Here is a 25,325-nt window from a genome sequence, read left to right on the forward strand (position 1 = left end):
CTGGGCAATACACTGTCCACTTTGATCAGCTTCTAGCCTAGATAGTCGTGAGAGTGGTTGCCTCCTATGCTGTTCTGATGGTCATATTCGGACTGACTATCATACAGCCCGGTGCAGTCAATGAAAATGACCCCATGCACCGTTTTGACTCCACTGGAGTCGGGAGTTGGCCCAGAAAAAACTCCCCTTGGAATTACTTCATGACGGGCCTTTTTTTTTTTTTTTTTAATTATAAATAACCCTACCCTATGCTATATATTAACTCCAGTCCATTTTACACTGAAATGTCTTTTTCTTCTGAAAATGCGTTTTATAATACACTTATAAAATATTGTTCCTAGTCAAGACAAATCTTGATGGAGTCAATTTGGGGCAGAACAACAATGACTATCCCATGTCCCGAAAAGACTCCGAAGGAGTTACTCCGGGGCCAGTAATACTGCCCCAAAATGACCAACCCATGGAGTTACTTTGGGTTGGTATTACATACATTCCACTCGTGTTTGTGTGAAGTCAGTTTTGCATTGCACCTGAATGGTTGTTGGAGAAAAAAAATTATGAGATACCAACCAGCCCACACTGACTCAAAGAGTCGTTTTTGGACCAGGATTGGAGTGCATTTGGGACGGTCCAAAATTATCCACACCTGATGTTATTTTTACCAGAAGTATACTGATTTGTGCTTTCCACTTAATTTGATAAAAATGTTTTATGTTTTTTAGTCATTCCAGGACAAAGGATGGGTCTTCCTGGTCTAACTCCACACTGGTCTCATGTCAGGTCTTAACCGGAATAACTCGTTGGAGTGAACGTGGGGGGCGGGGGTGGGGGTGGGGGGGGGCGGATGGGGTCATTCTGGGGCAGCATACCCACCTTGTGTAGCAGAAAATCAATCAGGCATGGCCGCTAATAACTGACAGATGATATGAATGGCCATTTCTGATCAACACTGCTTTTGCTGGAGTCCGATATTATTCACCATGTCTGCGCCATAGTACGCAGTACATGAAGCATGGTCTTTTTCACCATATCTCTGCTTCAGAATAGTGTTCAGAACTTATGAGGCGTATCCGTACATGACAATGAATATATATGCTGCAGAGTTCGGTATTAGTGATGCATGAGCCTTCTGGATGATTTGCATGTACTGAGACAAGCTATTTCCGATCTTACCTTTTTAGTTATTCTTGTTGCATTCATTTATTTCTTCTTCTTCTTCGTGTGTGTGTTTGTGTGTGTGTGTGCGTGTGTGTGTGTGTGTTATTCTTTTTGCATTCATTTATTTATTTCTTCTTCTTCTTCTTCGTGTGTGTGTGTGTGTGTGTGTGTGTGTGTGAGTGTGTGTGTGTGTGTGTGTGTGTGTGGAATCAGAATCACCATAAAGTACTCAGTTCACCTTGTCGCCACGCAGTGAGAGAGAATGCGAATGTAAATCATTTATATATTCCTTGTTTGGGAGGCGGGGGTGGGGGGTGGTCATAGTCCCTCATGGAGGGGTGTTCACGAACACAGTCACACAGAGAGAGAGAGAGAGAGAGAGAGAGAGAGAGAATGTTCCACAAAGGAAAGCCGATACCCCTTCCTAACTCGGTTGTTGGTTCACCACATCAAAGACCTCAACTATTTTCACATATACATGTCTTGAAGTCACAGTCACGCTCTTTACGTACACCTCACACTACAGCTTGATAACGCTTCGCGCTGGGACAGACCGAATACCCTATGTTCAAAGACTCTGTATATTTATAGGGTCCTTGTTTTGTCCAAACTGTGAAAGGCAGATCGCTCTAATGACGTTTACACCTCTTGCCTTGATTTGATTTGATATGGATACTTATACAACACCTATCCTCGGTCGGAGACCACGCTCTATGCGCTTTACAAACTCGGGGTCATTTGCACAACAGGCTGCCTACCTGGGTAGACCCGGCTGACAGCTGCTATCGGGCGCTCATCATTCGTTTTCTGTGTCATTCAAGCAGATTTCAAGCACGCACACATACACACTCAGACAGACATGTAATATTTTATGTGTATGGCTGTTTTGAATATCTACCCCGCCATGCAGGCAGCCATACTCAGTTTTCGGGGGGGGGGGGGGGGGGGGGGGGGGGGGGGGGGGGGGGAATGCATGCGGGGTATGTTCTTGTTTCCATAACCCACCGAACGCTGCTTGCTTTACAGGATCTTTAACGCGCGTAATAGATCTTCTGCGTGCGTATACACACGAATGGGGTTCGGGCACTAGCAGGTCTGCACATATGTTGACCTGGGAGATCGGAAAAATCTCCACCCTTTACTCACAAGGCACCGTTACCGAGATTCGAACCCGGGACCCTCACATTGAAAGTCCAACGCTTTAATTAACCACTCGGCTTTTGCGCGCCTTATCTGATTTTTGTTTTGATTTTTTTTTTTTTATCATACATTGGTGCAAAGGTCTGTTCGAGACGGTAAGTCGTGAAAAAGAAAGGAGGGAAAGAAAGGAGGAAGAAAGAAAAGGACAGAAGGGAGGAATTAAGGAAGACAGAAAGAATGAAAGAAAGGAAAAGAAGGGAAATTTTTTTTTTTTTTAATAGACGAAGAAAGGTGTGGGGATTGGAATCCATATAACTGCTTGAAACTGCCCTTGACTGTTAAGTTACATGTCTGAGAGATAAGACAACAGAGAGAGTTAAACGAACGGTGTGTGTGTGTGTGTGTGTGTGTGTGTGTGTGTGTGTGCGTATGTGTGTGTGTGTGTGTGTGTGTGTATGTGTGTGTGTGTGTGTGTGAATAAGACATCGTGCAGGCTTACTGTCTAATAAAGATGGATGGAATTCATGTGACAGTTACTTCATCCGTACTGTAGTACTCTCTCTCTCTCTCTGTCTGTCTATTTATCTGTGTATTTGTGTAAGTGTGCGTGCGTGCGTGCGTGCGCGCGTGTGTGTGTAAATAAGACATAGTGTTGGCCCACTCTCTGAATCAAACATTGACAATATATTTTTGTTGCTTATAAACCAGCCGACTCGACCACACATCATTTCTTCAGGTAAACTAATTAAATACTATCAGTACACATTATTCATTAATATTAACTGGTAATTCAGTTGGTCTATTGGCTGGTTATTTGATTGAGTGGTTGGTTTTGCTTGCTATAACTGTCTAGCTGGTGAGGCTATTAATTTGTTTAGTTAGTTTAGTTTGGTAGTCTGTCACTCTTTCGGGAACAAAATGTGATGTGGGTGAACTGGTCTTTTCCACGTTGTTTTAATCGATATTTTGACGTTAGTATGGTTTTTATGTGTTTGATTTTAAAAACTGACAGATATTCAGCTCTGAAATGGCCCCCAGCGGTCGGCTGAGCTACGAGCAACATGATTTGATTTGAATCTGTCAGTCAGTCCATCTCCACTATTCATTTAATCAATCAGTCAGACAGTCAGTCGGTTAGATAGTTTCTTGTTTGAGCTGTTGAGTTCGTTAGTCAGTAAACACTACAGATGAAGACTATTGTCAGAGCGTTTGTTTGAACTGAACTTTTAGCTCCTTCTTCTAAGAAACACTTTCGATCGGGATACCTATCTCCAATGTGAAGTCACGATTCGGACATGTGTTTAGCATTGACATTTGCATTGCATCATTGTAAAAGGCACTTTCCATCGGGGTACCTATCTCCAATGTGAAGTCACGATTCGGACATGTGTTTAGCATTGCCATTTGCATTGCATCATTGAAAAATTAATGATGTAACCGATAGTTTCTGACACACGAAAAGACGAAAAATATGAATTGAGATCACACGTGTGTGTGTGTGTGTGTGTGTGTGTGTGTACCTATATCGTGAGAGACAGCAGCGGGCAGACGGACCCTAATGCCTTCGTTTTACCTCAAGAAAGGCGAAGGAACTAGCATCAGATAATCTGCTCTGGTTAACTCTTTCCATACGAATTTCACCCCAATTACCATCATCAAAATATTGCAAGCGGAAGGCTCTTATACTGAAGACGTGAATGTTGACAAAGAATACCACAATTCTGACGACGGAAGCTAAAGGTTGGGTCATTCAGACACCCACTGGACATCCGAGGGGTCTGTGTAGAGGAGAAGAGAGGACTGGCCGTACTGAGTGAGTTAAACACTTTTTTCCTAGAACGCTGGTCAGCGCTATGGGAGAGGGTCATAGAAGAAGAGAGGAGTGTGGGGAGCGGGAGAGGTGCGGAGGGGGTGAGGGGTGTCTGGGGTTCAGTGTAGTGCGGGACGAAGTTTGCCATTATTTTGTTCCTCCAAAGGGGAGGTCAGTTATTACTTCATAGCAAGCGACAGCTTTGTTGCTCGCTCATCTAAGAGCTTTTTTTTCGAGCTCGCTGCTTGCTCTTGTTTGTCAGCTAAATAGAAGCACTCCCGTTTAAACGGAACTACCGATAATTCGACAAGGACCTCTTTAAAAGAAAGAGATAGATTAGATTAGATTAGATCAGATCAGATGGACAGACACAGAGGGAGACTGAGACAGAGACACAGAGATCTCGTTTCACGGAGACTCCAACTGAAACTGGCCTCCTTTATTTATTCATTAATTTTGTTTGTTTATTTAGTAATTAATTTTTAATTTTGAGGTTTCTATTGGTCTCACGTCATTTTGAACAACTGAGATACCGAAGTGCCATGGAATATGAAAGAAGCAAGTTTTTCGGTGTCCGTGGTGCATACTCACGTTCATTTCTTTGTGGACATTTACGTTCATGATGATAATGACCGTTTTCTGCTTGCCATTTAGGCAGTCTTACTCTTTTTTCGAGGAAGGATGACAGACAGATAGATAGGTAGATAGATGTAAAATGCTACGTCTATATACTATATAACCCTTTTGAAAATATCGATTCGCTTTATTTATTCCGTTTAATGAAATGGAAAATGGGTGCGTGGGTGGGGAAGGGGGTGAGTGCCCACATTTTTCAGCTCCAGTGGTTAACAAGAAGCCTTTGTGAACCAATATCCAACAAACATTAATAGATTGAAGACGACCCTTTTCCTCCTCATCATCATCATATTCACCATGATCATCATGATCATTATCAATCATCTTGACTCGCAGCCTAGCCGAGGTAAAAGAAAAAAAAGGAGGGGTGGGGGCGGGGGGGGGGGGGGGTGTAGGTGGTGGGGAAGCGGGTAAAAGAAGACATATAAGGGTAGTTTGTTCTGACAGAGTCTTGTTAGAGAATCTGTGGCCTTGTAGCGAAGCTTAAAAAAAAGAAAAAGAACAAAAGAAAAGAACGTCCTAATATTTTTTGATGGATCGAAGAATATTAATCATGATAGTGAATAATAATCACAGGGGCTGTGAGTGACGCATGACACACAGCAGAGCGTCTGTCTCCTGAACTGTGCTGACAACAATGGCACGCTCTTTCCGATGACAGCTAGACCGACCCCACTTGGCGCTCCCCTTCACTAACAACAAAAGCATGTTCCTTCAAAGTGACCAACTTGACGTTTTGCCACTACAATCAGACTTAACACTCCCGTTGTGAAAACACACACACGAGGATAAGAGCCGGTGGATTTTGTGGAGGCGGGGCAGGATGTGTGTGTGTGTGTGTGTGTGTGTGTAAGTGTGGAGAGAAGGTTTAAAGGGGTGGGGTTGGGGGGGTTGTAGTCGAAAAGCAGGGCTTATTTTTCCTTTCAGTAGGAGGATCGATGAGAAGGGGTGGGGAAGGGGGGTCGGAGGAAGGGGGGTGGGGGTGGGGGTGTGAAGGAGAGAGGTTCCTGGTATCCGCATGATTTGTCTAATTTGTTGAATGGTGACGTACTGGTGGCCATGGTTTGTGTGTGTGTTTGTTTGTTTGTGTGTGTGTGTATGTGTGTGTGTGTGTGCGTGTGTGTGTGTGTGTGTGTGTGTGTGTGTGTGTGCTTTCGTTTCTCTGTTTGTTTTTGTTTACATTAGTTTTATCTTGATCGGTTGAGAGGATCGCGAACAATGCCATTTTGAAAGCCTGTCTTCCCCCTGTTCTCTTACGGCTCACAGTCGAGTGGATTCGATAACGAACTGAATAATATAACCCTCTGTTTTTGTTTCTGTCTCTCTGTCTCCCCCCTCTTAACCGCCCCGACCGTTGTGTTTTGTATCGCGTATTGTATCGTGGATAATCGAATTCGCACTGCTTCTCTGTCTCTGTTTCTGTCACACACACACACACACACACACACACACACACAAAAGCCCACCCCCCACCCCCACTAGCCCCCTCCACCCCACCCCACCCCTCGCTCCTCGAATTTACCCTTGTTCAGTTGAGAGTCTCTTAACTTTTCAACAGAGATACACGCGGGGTTGACATAAAAAAAATGGAAAGATTGAAAAAAAGAAAAAAAAAAAGGAAAATAATGGGAGGGGAGGAGGGGGGGGGACAAGGAAACAAAGAAATGAAAAAAAAAAGGCGCGATATTTTCGTGATACATACATTCTTTGTACCAAACTGATTTCTTTACAGGAGAGCTGGAGTGGTTGGAAAGGTGGGGGAGGGAGTGTAGTGCGTACAATAGACAATAATAATAGAACATACAATCTGATACTATGTCAGTAGAACAAAAACAACATAAATGAATAATTACACCAAAACTCGGCATAATATCCTAAATGCTTCAGCATACTCGGCGTGCCGTTCAACATAGTATAAAACATGACAACGAGCAACAGAACACAACACTATGCAGCACAACACTATAAGGAAACCGGCAAACACCCATGGATAAAACTAACTAAACAAAATACAACACTATACAGCACAAAACTGTAAGGAAACCAGCGAACACCCATGGATAAAACTAACTAAACAAAATACAACACTATACAGCACAAAACTGTAAGGAAACCGGCGAACACCCATAGATAAAACTAACCAAAATCAATAAGTGACTAAATAAACAAACTGATAAACAAATTGATAAAGAAATGAATAACAGTAAAAGCAAACGAAAACCCCTGCGGGCACTGCAGGCACTCACCTGCTGACGATAGGTGTCCATCGCGGGCAGGACAATGCTCACTTTGTCACGTCTCCGTCTGGCCATGGGACCCTGGGTCCACGGTCTGACTTTGTCCCTCACTGCCTTGTTCATTATTATTATTATTATTATTATTATTGCTAGTAGTAGTAGTAGTAGCAGCAGCAGCAGTAGTAGTAGTAGTAGTATTTGAAAAGTTCAAGCAACTTGGCAACAGGGCCAATACCAAAGAGAACCCTGTCTTTCAGGAGAATTTCAAGAATTAAAAAAAAAAAAAAAAAAAAAAAAAATCTGTCTCTGCAACGCTGTTCCAACGCCATCTTCAGAATCAACGACATGATAAACGATTAAGATAAACAAGGACCGGAAAAAAAAATGTCCGAGTTTCACACGAGAAACAAGTTGGTATGTTGCTGGTACGGTTGGACTGAATCCCCGCTTCTTGAATCTGACGCTGAAAAACAATCACGATGACAAGATCACTTGCTGTCTGTAGAAGACGCTCTAAAAGCATCAAAATATGCTGAACGTTTGATTGCAAACGTGCACGTTAATGTAAACGTCTGTAATTTGTCTCAAATCAAGAGCAAATAGTATACTTATCATTGTTTTGTCCCTGGCATTTGGATCATCGCTGGACGAAATGAAAATTTTTTAATGAGAAAGTTAACCATAATTTTTATCTGTTTTTAAAAGTCCCTCCTCCGGAATGAGTAGACTTTTCTCCAAACCGTATTAAGAGTATGTAAAATCATAGCTTTTTTCAAATTTTTTTTATATCATATACAAATTTATATATTCATATATATATTATTTTACATGTCGGCTGTTTAAGTTTTTGCACTGATGGATATTTTTTACACTCTTTTTGAACTTTGTTATTTACAAAATCTTCACTTCGAAAGTGATTTCTGCAGCTATTTTTTTCTCAGTGGTCCTAGTTTTTCTTCTGTTTTGTTTTCCCCTCAAGTCTTTGCACTTTCACTCTTTATCAACTTTCTGACGCGATCCTCGATCGGCTGTTCTCTCGTACAATTTTTCTCACACAATAAGGCAGTCGTCTTCTCTCCGGCAAGTCACTACAAACGCCGTCCAGTCCTTTCTTGAGTACCCATGTGTTAATGTGGGAAAGGCGCAAAGGCGAAAATCACATAGACGAAAAAAGCAGCAATCAAATCAAGATGGACAACATCGATAAGCAACGAAGATTTGTCCACATGTTTTATATTGGTCCGTGTTCTGTGTATGTGCGCTTGGCTTGTTTGGATCCATCAGGTGAGTTAACATCGATGAAAAAAAATCTTTGTTTTTAGGATAGTAGCAGGCTACACTCCAACGATGGTCAGGCGGTTGAGGGCAAACTGTGTGCTATACACAGAAGCTTCCACGAGCGATTAATACTCTGGCGTTGAAACGGCGAGACACCGAAGGCACTGGAGTGGAGACAGCGGGGATTCCGAGGGTGGCTTGCGAAAGCCGGTTGTGGAGGTGTGTGCCTTTTCTTATTGGGGTAGCGTCGTATATCCGGGGTGTGTAGGAGTTGTCAGGTGGCGCACAATGCTGTTGTTTCCTTGTTCCCAATCCTTGTCCCCCATTACACGTCCTCCGATATCTAAACTACCCGTGCCGCTCAAAGGGTGACTGATACGACTGAAGAAGAATTTAGGAAGAGGAGTTTTTCTTTTGTTTGACAATCGCTGTCAGTATCGCTGTCAGTCTCGCGGACTTCAAAGTAAAGTCCGCCTCTGTCTCACTGAGCGCCAGGACATACGCGTGCGATAAGGGATATACGTACGTAAGCTATAGGTGCGATCGTGTTTTTGCATGGAATTCATGTTTATCTGTATCCATCTGTATAAGAGAGAAACACACACACACACACACACACACACACACCGTGGATGCGCGCATTAACACGTCGCACTTAAGCACACACGCAGAGAGAGAGAGAGAGAGGGAGAGGTGCGGGGGAAGGAGGAGGGAGGGGGGGAGGGGAGGGGGGGGGGGTAAGGTGAAATGCATATAATGTTTGGCATATGTGCCATACTTATCCACGATTAGACTTTCATTTTGTATGCTTGGACACAAAAGAAAACAAACAAACAACAACAAAAACCAACACCAAAAAAACCGGACGCACGACAGTTATTGACTTTAACATCTTAGGTCTCTTTTGAAAATATCACCAATGTAAATGCATACTGCAAAATACACGAACCAGGAATCTGTATGAGAATGATAAATTACAGGTGTTCAGCTGGAAAAAAAAACATTGCCATTGGGTGAGTGCAACACTGGATAGACTTACACAATGCATGCTTTTTCGACTTCAGTGCCTTCAGTAGACCCATGCCGCCGCTCATTCAGAATATCAGATAGACATCCACAGCCAAATCTCGTATGAGAGTTCGATCCTCTGTCGCGGTTCCAGCACCAACAGTTCACTTGGTGCCAAAGGCCTTATCACGTCGCCACGGGCTACTCGCCAGACAAAAACCCCGCACTGTGACACTTGGATTGGTGGTGTATGTTCATCCGTGCTTGTTTCGTCATCGTACTTATTTGTTATAGGCTATACTATTATCTTGGCCTCTTACTAACCAAAATATAACAACGTAACAGCGGAGCCAGATTGGTTGCCAGCAAAATTTTTACACTGAAGACCTTGACTCGAATTCGCCAGATGCATGGAATGTATATCGAGTTAGGAAAGGAGGAAACGGCAATTAGGTAGGGAGTCTGCTCAGTAAAACAATCTGTCATTATCTTGCACATATCATTGTGATGCATCTCCATTGTTATCTTCAAACTGATTGATAGAATGAATTTAACATACAGACACACAAGAGAGAGAGAGATTCGTCATTTTCCTGGATCTATGCCCTTTTTCACCTCCCAAAGGGCAGTAACCCGTATTTATCTACATTCACAAATCTTCCCAAACAAACCACCAAGCCGACAAATGAGGGGAAATCCCAAAGCCAATCGTTCTCACATAGACAGAATTTAACCCTCAGAGGAGAGGATTTTAGACTATTGATATAAGGTAATCCTCGCGAGGATAGGCAGGTGTTGTGGCCTACCTTCAGGTGCCAAAGTGTGGGCTTGTTATCCTGCCATTTGCAGATTGGGGGGGCTTTGGGAAGGACTGGATGGTATTCCCAATGGCTACCCTTGACGATGATAACACCTATCGCTTACGGGGGAGTTTTGTACACGCGCGATGTGTGTGTGTGTGTGTGTGTGTTTGGTGCATGTGTGTGTGTGTGTGTGTGTGTCCCTGCAAATTGTTCCGTAACTAGAAACGAAGAGAGAGACTCGGTGTCTGTGTCTGAAAGCAGTGTGTGTGTGTGTGTGTGTGTGTGAGAGAGAGAGAGAGAGAGAGAGAGAGAGAGAGAGAGAACAGTTCGTCAAAGGAAGACAAGAATGTATTTTGCTCTACAATGGGAGTAGCCAACAAACAAAAACACATACTTATATACAATTAAAAATGACAAACACCAGAGAAACGGCATTTGTCGAACGATCTAAAAACCCATGTAAAGAAACTTTCTTTTGCTTCTTTTAAATCCCCAAAATGTATTCATAATAAGAAAAGACGTCGAGAATCATAACCTTTCTCTAAAACGGCCCACTGCCTTTTCTTTACCACCCCAGTCCAATTCGAACCAACTTTCCTGTTTTGTCTACGGTCAAGTAGTTGGACAACAGTTGGCAGGGGCAAAGGTTTTGTTAACCTTCGAGTATAATTAGCCGGACAAACATGCGTCAACGCCCATAGCAAGAAGGCAGTACAACAGAGCCCTTTAGATGGAGTGATTATGTCTGTAAGTAAACATACAGGTTAGGGGGACGAGACTGTACTTTCAGTCGCCAGTTCGGCTCTGTGATCAAAAATGAGATTTTTCTCTTTCAGTCGCTGTCTGTGCCCCTGTAAATTGTTCCGTGACTGGAAAATAATGAGAAAGACTCAGTGTGTGCGTGTGTGTGTGTGTGTGTGTGTGTGTGTGTGTGTGTGTGTGTGTGTGTGAAATCGTTGTTCTATAGACTTTAATTGTTGGCACGGAGAATTGTGTGAAGTGGATATAAACTGTAACAATTCTTGCCGACGTCGATCCATATTTTGATCTTTTCCCGTGGATACACATCCCCCCCAGCCCCCCCCCCCCCCCCCCCCCCCCCCAGTCATACTATATAGCGCTCGATCGTGCGTTCCGGTATGTGTGTAAATGGCCTGTGTGTGGTATAGTGTGATACTCTGACATAACACCACACCATGACACCACACCACACCATGACACTACACCACACCAGACTACAACATGATATTACACCACAACTTTGAAACCACAACATGACATGACACCCCAAACCACGGTAACCCGTCATATCGTACCACGACACTACATCGACAACACACTACACCCACACAATGATACCACTGACACCATGATAATACACCACAATTATGACACCACACGGCGACACCACACCATGACATCACACCATACCACGACACCACACCACACCATGACACATCACCACACCTTGACATGACACCGACTACACCACACCATGACATCACATCACACCATGAAACCACGTCACCACACCATGACATCACGGCACACCATGACATCACGGCACACCATGACATCATCACCGTGACATCGCACCACACCACAATGTGACAGCACAGCACACCTACCTGACACAACACCATGACACCAGACCACACCATGACATCACAGAACACAATTACAACACACAATACCATGACATCACATCACACCGTGAAACCACGTCACACCACACCATGACATCACATAACACCACACCGTAGCATCGCACGACGCCACAATAAGACAGCACAGACAGCACAGCAAACCATGACATTACAACACACCGTGACATCACAACACATCATGACACCATGACACACCATGGCACCACAGCATGACATCACACCACTGACACCACACGATGACACCACATCAGATCACACCGTGACATCACACCATGACTCCAAACCACATTAAACTGCCCCACTCACACTGCACCACAAAATGAAACCACACCACTCCTTGACACTATGCCATACCATGACACTACGCCACACTATGACACTACACCACTGATATTATGATACCACACCACACTATTTCATCACACCACACCATGATATATGCCACACCACACCATGCCACCACACCACACCATGATACACGCTTGACATCACACTGCACTATGACATTTCCCTGTATTAATTCTGTTTGTCCTTGTGAACTCCATTGTTAGGGATCTGTGGTCTGACAATTAAAATATTTCGACTTCGACTTCGACTATGACACCACACAATGGTACCATGTCATGATACCAGATCAGACCACACCACACAATGACATCAAACCACACTGCACCATAACATGACATCACACCACACCTTGACAGCACCATGCTAGCACAACCATAGCATAACACGACTCCATGCCATGACAAAGCACACGAACCAACAACACAACAGCATATCATGACATCAATCACAACACGACACTACAACACAAAACCCACCGCACCACGTACACTATAACACTCAACACCATACCATGGCACCATGAAGCCCCACATCATGACACCACAACCAGACAACGCCACATCATGACACCACGTCGCACACGCAAACAATCCACACCATAACATCAACCCAAACCATGACATCAAACCACACCACAATTAATCAAATCTCTCCGTTTACCACTTGATTGCTTGAAATGTATTTCTGTATTTCTAAAAATAATATATGTTCTGATCTTTTTGCGGAGTCGGAATGCATATGGTGTTTTGACACAAGTAAATAAATAAATAAATAAAGAGAGAGAGAGAGAGAGGCAGACTGAGACAGATACAGAGACTGAGAGAGAGATGATTATCAAGTGCCTCTGCCCTCACTGTATTCTCTTGCGTTCAACGGGAACTTGCGGGAATTCTTCTCGACCAATGAAAGAATGTTTTGCAAAATTCAGCAGGTGTCCTATCTTAACACTGAGGGGTGTCAGAAACCACAAAATTGTGGCGTTTAATTTTGTATTTTGTCTCCTTTTACCTAAAGACAGTGTTTGTGAGTATATGTTCAGTTTAATTTCCGCCCTTGTTCCCACTGGAGTCTAAATAATGTTAGTGACGAACAAAAGGCAGTAGTTTCGCTGAATCGATCATGGCGGCCATCCGTTGCGGTTGGAAACCATAGACGCTTCACTAATCGGATTTGGCATCATCAGGAAAGCTGATGCTTAGGCTGCTACCTCCGTGACAGGTGATTATCTTTGCAACTCCTCCTTGTCCCTGATCTGCCGTGAGACGAGCTGACCTGTCATTAGGCCGTCTTGTGATGGTAAATGGAAGCACGAAAGACAGGAGATCAGCCATAACCGTATATTATTCATATTGTCGGGTTTGGTTGCTCTGTTAGACTGTTTGTACATCGCAGCTCATCTTCTGTGTCTGGGAATAGTTCTCATTCCTTTCAGAGGAAAAAAAAGCTCGTAAGATAGCACCAAAGTATTTAACGTGTGGAACAGTCATGTAAAATTGACAAAAGTACACTTTGTGGAAAACTGGATTCCGTGCATGGTATTTGTATTTGTTTTTTATTTTTATTTTTATCACAACAGATTTCTCTGTGTGAAATTCGGGCTGCCGCCCCCAGGGAGAGCGCATTGCTACACTACAGCGCCACCCATTTTATTTATTTTTTCCTGCATGCAGTTTTATTTGTTTTTCCTATCAAAGTGGATTTTTCTACAGAATTTTGCCAGGAACAACCCTTTTGTTGCCGTGGGTTCTTTTATGTGCGCTAAGTGCATGCTACACATAGGATCTCGGTTTATCGTCTCATCCAAATGACTAGCGTCCAGATCACCTCTCAAGGTCTAGTGGAGGGGGAGAAAATATCGGCGGCTGAGCCGTGATTCGATCCAGCTTGCTCAGATTCTCTCGCTTCCTAGGCAGACGCGTTACCTCTAGGCCATCACTCCGCTGGTATGATGGATGCTACAGTAGCAGAACCTAGAAGGGATACAGTTTCTGATTCTATTTACAACTTGTGATTGTGGAGAATCCTGATAGATGAGACATATGTGTACTGAATCACAAAACATGTGGGCATATATAATTTGATCAGTCAGTTTATCATAGGATTCATTCTGGAGAACAGTGTCACTGTCAGCATATATTCAGCCCATACATGCTTATGTTGATATTTCTATATTAGAAAAAAAAAGAAGAAAAATCAAACATCATGCCTGCATGATGTCTTGTCATGATAATGAAAATGTTTTGGTGATCAAGGTCATTCCAACTTTCTTTCTCTGTATTTCTGGGCTGCATTGACTTGTATCTACACCAGTGAATGACCAGTGAAGTGTGACTATTTACCCTGCCATATGATATAGGCAGCCATATTCAAATTTTGGAGCATTGCACGCTAGGTATGTTTGTTTCTTTTACCAATCAAACACTGACATGGAATATGGGATTTTAAACATGCATATTTGATTGTTTGCCTTTGCATTCACATGCCATTATATTGTGAGTCCAATTCTTTAACCACATGGCTATTGCACATGTTGATGATGATAATTATGGGATTGATAATCAACACTGGCAAAAAGAAGCTAAATTACTACCTAAGTTCTATCTGTTTACACCAAACAACAACAACAACAAAAAAGTGCTTTGACTAACTGTTTAAAGCATTTTTATAATTGAACCCTGTTATTATGATGGATGTTGCATTAGTCAGTGACTTTTGAAATGTGTATAATCAACAGTGCCATATGCTGACATATCCCATTGCCTGCTGCTGACTCCTGGCTTCTCCTTGGTGACTGAGCAGATCTTGAAGTCAGTATGGCCACCTCAGATCAGGCAAGCGAAGATGCTGTCCAGTCATCACATCTCACACGCACGGTCATGAGCTACTTTGAAAAGTATGACCGATATGAATGTCAAGAGCTCCTGGCCTATGCGTCCAGTCACTGGATGCTTAGCAATGAAGACTTCCGCTTGCCGACTGATCCCCCTTTGGGGTTGATAAGGTGAGAATTTAACTTTCTCTTCCAAAGGTTTTATCATATCCTTCTGTCTCATGATCCTTGCGTGAAGTTGTTTGGGAAATGATTTGAAATCATATAGATCTACAGACTAATTAATGAACATAAAAAGTATGTGTCTGCACTTCATTTTTATTATATATATAAAAAAAAAATCCATTGGATATTTCCAGTGGGGATCGATTATAGACAGGTTACCCTTCTTAATTAAGATAATATTTAGATTATCATCCTTCTAGCAGTAAGATTCTGGAATCTGTTCATAACTATACACTCTAGAAATCAGTTTGTTTATTATATGTGTGTGTTTCATATGTGTGTGTTTTTACAAATTATGTGTGCCTAAATGTGTGTGCGTGTGTGTGTGTGTATGTGTGTGTGTGTGTGTTTACATCAATTTCTACACATAACAAATTGTTTCATTAACATTTTTGTACTGTGTGCATTTTTGTACTGTGTAGGTATATGTGCATGTGTGTGCGTATAATATGCACAAATTACAAACTGTTCCATTAACATGTTTTAGTACTACTACATTGCACATGTATTTGGGTGTCATATTTATATTTCAGTCAGTAGAATAAGAAGATACATTCATTCAGCTTCTTGGACACAGCTGACGCTGCAGTCTCATTTTAAACCCTTTCATTTCCAGCAACGTCAATCTGCTCCATACCAACGACTGTGTGGTGCTGTTCCCGGAAGACCCAGACCTGCCTCCCATGGACTATCGAGAGCTACACACCATCATACGAGAGCTGACATACGGCATTTTCGTTCTGCACCAGACGCCTCTCATCTCGCTGGAAGCCAACTATGACCAGAGCACATCTTGCCAGCTGCCACCTGCTTACCAGGACACCCGTATCGGACAGATTCTGGTCAACGTCGACTACATGATGAAATGCCTGTGGCATGGGGCGTACATCCCCAAGGATAAACGCACCAAGTTCTCAGAACGCTGGCGGTCCAATCTGGATGTGAATCAGAGTGGGAAACCAGAGACAAAGAAGCCCCTGCTGACAGAGTTCACGAGTGCAGGTGAGACAGTCATCGTCATGAGCTTTGATTGCACAAGCAGATGAGGTAATTATCATCATCAGTTTTGATTGCGCAAGCAGGTAAGATGATCATTGTCAGTTTTGCTCCCAAGCAGATGAGATAATTATCATTATCACTATATCAGTTTTTATCACAAGCAAGTGAGATAAGTTTCTTCCTAGATTTTTATGACAAGCTTTTGAGGTATTTATCATCAATTTTAATCACAAGCAGGTTTAATTATCATCAGCAGTTAAGATTGATGGTACTTCTTCACCATCGATGTGTAATTTTTTTCCATTGGCTCACACTTATATACACACACACACTCATATCAGTGCCCATGTATTTTCACTCACAAACACTTAGACAGACACACATGCAAACACACGCACACACACACACACACACACACACACACACACACTCTCTCTCTCTCTCTCTCTCTCTCTCTCTCTCACTCTCTTTTTCTTTCACACACCTTAACCAGTAACATCTTTTTTCAGTATCTGCCTCGCTTTGTTCCTGTACTGAATCACCCATCCGTTGCCACAGGTCTATATGACATCACCAAGGACCCGGACTATACCAACATCTATGACAAACTACCAGTGGAGCAGCCCGGAGATCCAGAAATGGCGGATGAACGACGGTTCTTCATGTCGCACGTGGAAAACCTCAGCATGCACATGACCTTCTACCAGCGCTCAGTTAGCCACCACAAGAACATGTTTGTGGCTGATGCGGACTACCTGGTGTCGAGCATCGTTAACTTGCTGGATGATAGCATTGATCATACAGGCTACGAACGGCTCAAGGTGAACATTAGCGTGGAGATGTTGTGTGTTGTCTGACATTTATCTACTTTTATTGTTTGATGAAAACAATTTTTTGATATTTTTTATACCATACTTGTGACACCCCACCCCCACACCGCACCATCACACCACACCCTCGTTCTCTTCAGTCATCATGAAATACTTCTTTTTTTTTTAAAAGTCTTAAGGTAAGTGTTTAGCCGTCTCATTCCCTGCTCTCATTTTAACCACAGTTATTGTTCCATCTCCCCCTCCCCTTACCCCTGTCCAACCCCACTTCTATATCTGTGGTGTGTTCCTGTCAAAGTTTTCGAACTGATATCTGGAGAAAGTTTATAAAAAAACAACAACTGTGGGTTGCAAAATGAGACTCACTTTTGATAAGAGGCATCCAACATTTCAGACCACAGTACAGTTTTCAGGGACTGTACTACTTGTTAATAAGTTGTTAATTTTCCAACGTAGGATGCCTCATATAAAAAGGGAGTCTCATTTACAACCTGTTGTTCATAGATAAACTTCCTCTGTTTGTTTGGGGTTTTTTTTTTAATAGACTTTCATTTTATCATTGTGTTTCAAATGAATGTGTATTTGTGGAAATTGTTATTGGAACAGAATAACAGTAGTTTCAGGAAGACATATCATTCTCAACCGTAGGGGGCATAGTAGCAGATGATATCCTGTGTATCTGGAGTGAGTTGTGTGAGGGTAATGACACCGTGCATCTGAAAGACACAGAAGCTGGAAGAGCCAAAAAAGAAAAATAAATTATATCACTGAGCAGTCCACCATATGGGCACACACCCGCACGGCCATGAAATATGCACACACACACACACACACACACACACACACACACACACACTTTTACATGCACACACACATACATATCTGATGTGCATAAACACACACATTCACACACACACACACACTTTTACATGCACACACACATACACACATCTGATGTGCATAAACACACACACACACACACACACACACACACACACACCACACCACACTATAATATTCATATTTGTTCTCTCTCACATCATTTTTCTTTCTTTTCTTTTAAATATCATAATCATTTGTTTGAGCAGACACGACTACAGATGCATGAAGATCTGATTTACAAGAACCTGGGCAAGAAACTGGACATCCGCTACCACCTGGAGCTCCTGAAGTTCATCAGCTACATGACCCCGTTTCTCATCGGCATGAAGAAACGCATGAAGATTCCAGATGAAAAACGCCTGCTGACCGCACTGACTGGTGAGTGTTCCTTTGTCCATTGTTCTGTTTTGATGTGAGTTTTGGAAATTTCTCATGCTGTTGTTGTTTTCTGAATGAAATGTATGCAGCGGAAAATTTATCTTGTTTTGTTGTGTTCTGAATGAAATGTGTGTGTATGAGTGAAATTTCTCTTGCTTTTGTTCTGTTCCAAATGAAATGTGTTTATGGAATTTTATTGTGTGTTTTTTTTCTCCAGTTCCAAATGATTTGTAATGGAAATTTCTCTTGTTTTTGTTCAGTTTTAATGAAATGTGTTTCATGGAAATTTGTCTTGCTTTTGTTCAGTTTTATTGAAATGTGTTTCATGGAAATTTCACTTGCTTTTCTTCAGTTCTGAGACAAATGTGTGTCTTGGAAATCTCTCTTGTGTCTGTTTAGTGTAAATGAAATGTGTGCCATGAAAATTTGTCTATTGTTTGTCCAGTATATATCAGATGTGTGTCATGGAAATTTCTGTTGTGTTTGTTCGGTCATGAATGAGATGTGTGTCATGGAAATTTCTTTTTGTTTGGTTTAAATGAAACGTGTGTTATGGAAATTTCTCTTGTGTTTGTTCAGTTGTGAATGAAATGTTATCATGGGAATTTCTCTTGTGTTTGTTCAGTTCTGAATATGATTCCTGCACTGGAAATTTTCCTGTTTTTTTTCTCTATCTTTATCCTCACTGGGGTAGCTAAAAACAAACAAACAAAAACAAAAACATTCATTGTTTGTTTGTAAACTTAACATATGACAATAGAATGTCACAGATGACTTTCAGTACAAGTAGCAGGTGATTTGATAAGCAAAGCAAGCCCCATTTTCATCCACTTTGAAAAGAGTATTACTTGTTCAAAAAAGAAAAAGAAAAAGAAAAAAGAAGCTAGTTATCTCTACCTGCAGAATTTGAATACATTGTCATGATAGTTTAGTCATTTGTGTCTGTCCATTGTGCAAGTATCTGTGCGAAGCTGCCTTTCTTTTTTTCTTTTTTTTCTCCTTGCGTATCTGGTTTTCCCTTCTATATGACATAGTTTTTTTTTCTCTTCATTTTTTGTGTCTACTTTTTATTCTCCAAAATTATCTGTGTTACTGCATTCATGATTACATTTTATGAAACAGTTCTGTTGTGTGTAACAGGTGATGATTGTCGCACAGAGAAGGAGCTTCCACCGTTGATTCTAGGTGCTGATTTCAAGTGCAAAAACTTTTCCTTTGGGGAACACTACTTCCACTTACATGGAGGTAATATATATCTTTTTTTGTTCTCTCTCTCTCTCTCTCTCTCTGTTTTTTTATGTACAGCTTCTTGTTCTCTGTCTCTTTGTCTTTTTTGTTTTTATTTCCACCTTTTTTTTTTGTTCTTATTTCAACTCTTTTTCAGTTTTTGTGTGGTGTCCATCTTTCTTTGCATCTCTATTCCCTTTTTGGCTCACATGTGTGTTTACATGTTTGTATGTTTGTTTGTTTGTTTTGTTTTTTGAGTGTTTCTTTTCTACTGTTTATGTGTTTGTCTCTGACTCTTTGTCTGCTGATCTGTTTTCTTTTTTTTTTTTCTTTGTCTTTGAAGTGTGTACTTGTAAATTTATACAATTAAATAATCACACACACATGAGTTCTGAAAATTAAATAGTTACAGGTGAGTGAGCATGTGCTGCCATAATGATGACAGCAGCTATGTGACAGTAAAAAAAAGATGACAGCATTGCACACAGCAATTGCATAATTATATGCGCAGGAATCAATTTTGACCTGGAAACAGACTTGCTGAAAGAGGCCTCACAAGAGTTTGTGGACATGTACAAGGAAATCACTGAGCAGTCTGCAGCGTACTTGAACAAAATCCTGGACCCGGAGGCTGTGGCTCAAGAACACTACAAGATCCCATCCTATGAAATCAATGGCAAGAAGTAAGTCTTTATGTGATAGGCCTGTGTTTGTCTTCTCTGTCTTTGAAGTTGGACGTTGATTCCATGTTGGCCGGATCGAGAGGGAGTAGGCACTTGTGTGTTCCTGTGGTGTCTTTTCATTGAAAAGGATCTCTGTGTATGCATATGTTCTCATGTTTTAATCTGTGCCGTTGAAATGTCTCAGTTTATTTTTGTGTATAATGGTAAAAGTTGCATGACAACTCATTCACAGTAATTTTGAAAAATTTGAAAAATGTTTTTACTACGCAATCACAGAACAAAATTTAAAACTGACAGGAGATCAAGTAAGGTGCACTGAATTTGTTGTGTATTTTAAAGTTAAATGTTTTATCTGGTACTTATATTGTGTCTCAGTTTTCTGATTGTCACAGATGACCATGCCATAGAGAAGTGTACATACAACATTGTTTTTGTTTTTGTTTTGTTTTTGTTTTTTTTTTTGTTTGTTTGTTTGTTTGTTTTTTTCTCAAGGCCTGACTAAGCGCGTTGGGTTACGCTGCTGGTCGGGCATGTGCTTGGCAGATGTGGTGTAGCGTATATGGATTTGTCCGAACGCAGTGACGCCTCCTTGAGCTACTGAAAACTGAAAACTGAAAATCACACACAAGAATGCACACATTTTCTTTTTTTACCTGTCTTTTGTGTGATACCTAGTCTGTGACCGGGATTCCTCAGTTCAGGTGAAAGAATTTCTCAAAAGCCGCCTTCCATTCTTCCCACCATCTCATTGACTGAATTGCTTCTTGAAACTCTGCTGATTATGTTCTTGTGAGTTAGCTTATGTGTTTGTGTTTGCACACACCATCTTATTGACTGAATTGCTTCTTGAAACTCTGCTGATTATGTTCTTGTGAGTTAGCTTATGTGTTTGTGTTTGCACACACCATCTTATTGACTGAATTGCTTCTTGAAACTCTGCTGATTATGTTCTTGTGAGTTACCTTATGTGTTTGTGTTTGAACACACTTGTTTTTAGTGTGGTATGTTGTACTTGAATGTGTATACATAAGTATGGATAATTTCTGTTACAAACGCCACAGACTTACTGGGAGGTGTGGGCATCACTCTGCGTTATTATTGTCTCTTTCTTATTTCTATGTTTATTGTTATTTGTACACTGTTTTTATCATTATTATTATTATTGATTTTATCATTCTTCTTCATCTTGTTATTGTTGTTTTGTTGTTGTTGTTGCTGTAATTATCACTATTGTCATCATCCTGATCATCATACCCCCAGATACATGGCGGTCATGATCGAGTTTGAAACCTACTACGGCTCCTCCCCACACAAGCCATTGTGGGTTCGAGCCTTCCATGAGGAGATGGCCAAGATGAAGCCCAAGAAACTGCCCATCTCTGACATCCACCTCCATGAACAGTTCAAGAAGTACTTTGGCTACAAGAGAGCCATCAAGTACAAGGTAAAGAATCATGGATCTGTCTCTTTTTTTTCTTTTTTTTGCTGTTGTCATGAGGTTGAAAGTGATAGTCAGTCAAATGTGGGGTGTTGTATGTGAGATTGTGAGTAAGTGAGTGTGTTGTGTGTGTGTGTGTGTGTGTGTGTGTGTGTGTGTGTAAATTCACAAGGAAAGAGACAGACACAGAGACATATGTCTGTGGGTTCTCCTTGACATGCTCGTGTAGCATTCAGTAATTAGTCATTGCATGAAAATGTTTTGATTATTGCATACATTCATAAAGTGTTCCAATCTTTTCTTCAGATTGTGTGTTTCTGCATGAAAGAAAAAATTGTTTACAAAAAAGCCAACAAAATGGTTGCAGTCAGTACAGCAAAGAGCAACAAATGATGGGTAAAAACTATTTGAGAGTTAATTTACTATAATGCTACCCTCTTTTCTGTAAATTTTCATTTGTGATTCTGTATATTTGCTCTTGTGTCATGTTAGATCGTTCTGTGTGAAGAGTATGTTGATTTATTATTCGCATGTGTGTATGGTTGTGTTGTATTGAATGGTATAGTGTGCATTGAGATGATCATTTTTTGTGTGCATGTGTATGGTTTGATGATACAGTTGTATAATGCAAGGGATATATGTTCCATGTGGTGTATATAGCTCCTCGCCCAGTTTAGTGTTTTGTGGACATGGTCATGAAATAACCATTGTGTGGATTGTGTGGTTTGGTTCTGACTCAACTCTAGCCTGACAAAGGAAAGGTGAGCAAAAATTGCCAGATGTGAAGACTTTTTTCTGAACTTTTTGTAGACTCCCAAGACTTCTGCTGCTGCCATGGTTGTGAAGACAAAACTAGCTCAGAATGCTGTATTTGTTGGGTTTTCTTTTTTCCTGAACTTGGTTTTTTTTTTTCATCTTTAATTAGCTCAGAAATTTCTTGTGTGTGTGCTTTCCTTTTTTTTTTTTTTTTTTTTTTTTTTGATATATCCTCCCCAAGGGAGAGAGAGAGAGAGAGAGAGAGAGAGAGAGAGTGTGTGTGTGAAAATATTTCATTGTCTGTTGATATCTGGTTACTTCTACTTTGTACCTGTTGCTCCACTGCTGTTCCTGATCGTCTTTTGCTGTCTTGTGTTCTCATCTGGAAACTAGCTTGCTTTGTTTTTTGTTTTGTTTCTGTGTATGTTTGACTTTTCCTGATAATTATGTTGACATCTTCAATGAAGTTTTTTTTTTTATTAAAGATTTTTTTTTATATCAATGGTGTTTAAGATAGATTAGATCTTTGAAAAAATAGTATAATACTTTGTATTTTTTGTATTGTGTTGTATTACCATTATTTTTGTTAAAAAAACCAGATTTGTTTGTGTGAAATTTGGGCTGCTCTCCATGGGGAGAGTGTGTTGCTGTATACCTCCCCCCCCACCCCCCCTCCACATTCTGCAGGTGTATCTGTTTTACAATCAGAGTGGAGTTTCTCTACAGAATTTAGTTAGGGAGAAGCCATTTGTTATTGTGGGTTATTTTATGTGCACTGAATGCATGTTGCACAAGGGGCCTGGGTTTACCTTATCATCCGAAAGACCATTACCCAAGCACCGAAGATCTAACAGAAGGAGGCGTAAAAATCCAATATCTGTAACATTATTATCTGTTAAAATTTCAGCTCTGGAAAGTGTCTTGTGTGTTGTTGCTGTTTTATGTTGTTTCTGCCAGCTGGTCAGCTCTTATCTCTGAATAACTCCCTCTCGCCTCTTACTCTGTTTGTCTGTCCATCTGTCTTTTTCGTGCTTTATATATGTCTCTGTTGGTGGGTCCCTTTCTTTTTCCCAGTGCTTTCCTATGTTTCTGTTTCATCCCTCTTGTTGCATCTCCTCTTATGTGTGTGATGTGTGTTTTATGTGGTGTGGATACATAAGAACGTGTATGAGCATACACAAATGTGTTTGTGTGTGTGTTTGTTGAGCGTGAGTGTGAGTGAGTGTGTGTGTGTGTGTGTGTGTGTGTGTGTGTGTGTGTGTGTGTTTGAGTACATGAAATAGTGTGTTTGTGTGTTACCTATAGACTTAATGCTAGAAATAACAAAAGTGAACAGTAGTAGATGCATGAGCAATAGGGCAGGTAGAGCTATTAGGGCTAGAAATTTTTGCTTATAGTCCAGCTGACAGCACAGGGCCATATAAGGCCTGATTATACTTCTAGGGCTAACCAACAGGGCTAAAATGGCTAACCGATAAGGCTAACCAAACAACCATAAGTAGTACAACATTTCCCCTTCCCCTTTTTGTTTTGGTTGCCCATCTTCCAGGAGACCTCTCTCTCACACACACACACACACACACACACACACACACACACACACACTGTGCTGTCAAAGTGGATTCTTTAGACATAATTTTGCCAGAAACAACCCTTTTGTTGCTGAGGGCTTTTTATTACATGTGCTAAATGCATGCTGCTGACTGGACCTTGGTTTATCATCTTATCAGGCAGACTTGTTTCACCTACTTTGCTGGCACTAATCTATGCGAGGCGAATACTCTGCAGACATTGATGTGAGGGGGCGATCAAGATGAGTGGGACATTTGTTTCTGTAGTTTCATGAGGATGGGTGATGCTGCTGCTGCTGTTCAGGTTGGATACAGCATGACAGAACTGTATGCCTTACTTTCATTCATGTTTTATCCTGGAGTCAACCAGGCCCAAGAGATACAGGCACTTGCTGGTTGAAGAATGTTTTTTTGTTTTTTTTTTCTGAAAGTCATCTGAAAAATGGATGACATTTAAATGTCTGGTCTAGGTCTTCCGATATGAACCTTTCACAGTCTGACAGCTGTGGGGAGGAGCTAGTGAGGGGTTGGAAGTCCCCACAATTATATATGCCTTTAATAGGCTTGAATCCATGACACCTCAGTCATCAGTCTGTTATGCTAGTTACTTTTTTTTCATTGTTGGTCAACAGGAATACCCCAGTTCATTTTTTAATTTTTTATATTCCTTTTCTAACATTTAAAAGAAATTAAAACATGTGGATTTATTTTGTAGATATAGATGGTTATATATTTTCATAGACTTATAGAATGTACCTCTAGAATAATTCTCATTTTGAATTCTGATTTTATAGTTATATTGAACTTAGAACCCCAAGGAAAGATGGATGTACATACTTTTTGCATTGTTTCTGCTCTCTCTTCTTTTCCTTTTTTTTTTTGAGGGAGGTTGGGGGTGGGGGGGTGGGGGTGGGGGGGGGGGTTTCAACATCCTCCTCCTGTGCCTCAGCCTTCCTGCATCTCTGTCTGTCTGTCTGTCTGTCTGTCCATCAGTCAGCTATTTGTTTCTGACTGTTTCTTGTTGTTCTTGTTGTTGCTGATTTAGCAGTCAAGGAAATTTATCTTAGTTTATGCTCTGTCAACAACTTCTCTTGCTAGCTAGTGGGAGCTTCCATTTTCCTGTTGCCTTTTTAGATTTGAAAAAAAAAAGAAGAAAAAAAGGTTTTGCAAAGTGGAAATCTGTTTTGCTAAGTGTGTCTGAAACCATCGCTCTGCAGATTCTCTGCTGGACACTGTGTTTGGTGTCTGTTACATATCTGTGATATCAAATAATTTTTATCAGTTGAGAAATAGAGTAAAGCATTTAAGTGAAAATCAAAATTAATATTTGTAGGCTTACTTGATCAGAACTGATGTTTGTGAAAATGAGTGTGTGTGTGTGTGTGTGTGTGTGTGTGAGAGAGAGAGAGAGAGAGAGAGGC

General features: G+C 41.2%; 2 protein-coding genes across 7 annotated transcripts in view; one reads left to right on the forward strand and one right to left on the reverse strand.

Moving 5' to 3' along the window:
• LOC143293701 (uncharacterized) overlaps nucleotides 1-8,620 on the reverse strand; it is a 20,645-nt gene extending 12,025 nt beyond the window's left edge. Inside the window, exons 1-2 of one of the 3 annotated variants that reach the window (XM_076604878.1) lie at nucleotides 8,036-8,620; nucleotides 6,991-7,444 (exon numbers count right to left, since the gene is read on the reverse strand). In XM_076604878.1, coding sequence (XP_076460993.1) covers nucleotides 6,991-7,104 — 114 coding nt within the window. In that variant the 5' untranslated portion in view covers nucleotides 7,105-7,444; nucleotides 8,036-8,620. Of the gene's footprint in view, nucleotides 1-6,990 lie in introns of all 3 variants that reach the window. The other 2 variants (XM_076604879.1, XM_076604877.1) reach the window with 2 other exon arrangements.
• Nucleotides 1-25,325, forward strand: part of LOC143293697 (ankyrin and armadillo repeat-containing protein-like) — a 66,643-nt gene that overhangs the window by 7,959 nt on the left and 33,359 nt on the right. Inside the window, exons 1-9 of one of the 4 annotated variants that reach the window (XM_076604871.1) lie at nucleotides 13,020-13,303; nucleotides 14,820-15,086; nucleotides 15,757-16,142; nucleotides 16,698-16,960; nucleotides 18,058-18,229; nucleotides 19,370-19,474; nucleotides 19,968-20,139; nucleotides 21,400-21,583; nucleotides 22,324-22,338. In XM_076604871.1, coding sequence (XP_076460986.1) covers nucleotides 14,899-15,086; nucleotides 15,757-16,142; nucleotides 16,698-16,960; nucleotides 18,058-18,229; nucleotides 19,370-19,474; nucleotides 19,968-20,139; nucleotides 21,400-21,583; nucleotides 22,324-22,338 — 1,485 coding nt within the window. In that variant the 5' untranslated portion in view covers nucleotides 13,020-13,303; nucleotides 14,820-14,898. Of the gene's footprint in view, nucleotides 1-13,019; nucleotides 13,304-14,819; nucleotides 15,087-15,756; nucleotides 16,143-16,697; nucleotides 16,961-18,057; nucleotides 18,230-19,369; nucleotides 19,475-19,967; nucleotides 20,140-21,399; nucleotides 21,584-22,323; nucleotides 22,339-25,325 lie in introns of those variants that run through there. The other 3 variants (XM_076604872.1, XM_076604873.1, XM_076604874.1) reach the window with 3 other exon arrangements.

Source organism: Babylonia areolata, chromosome 19, assembly GCF_041734735.1.
Source record: "Babylonia areolata isolate BAREFJ2019XMU chromosome 19, ASM4173473v1, whole genome shotgun sequence".
NCBI lineage: Eukaryota > Metazoa > Mollusca > Gastropoda > Neogastropoda > Buccinidae > Babylonia > Babylonia areolata.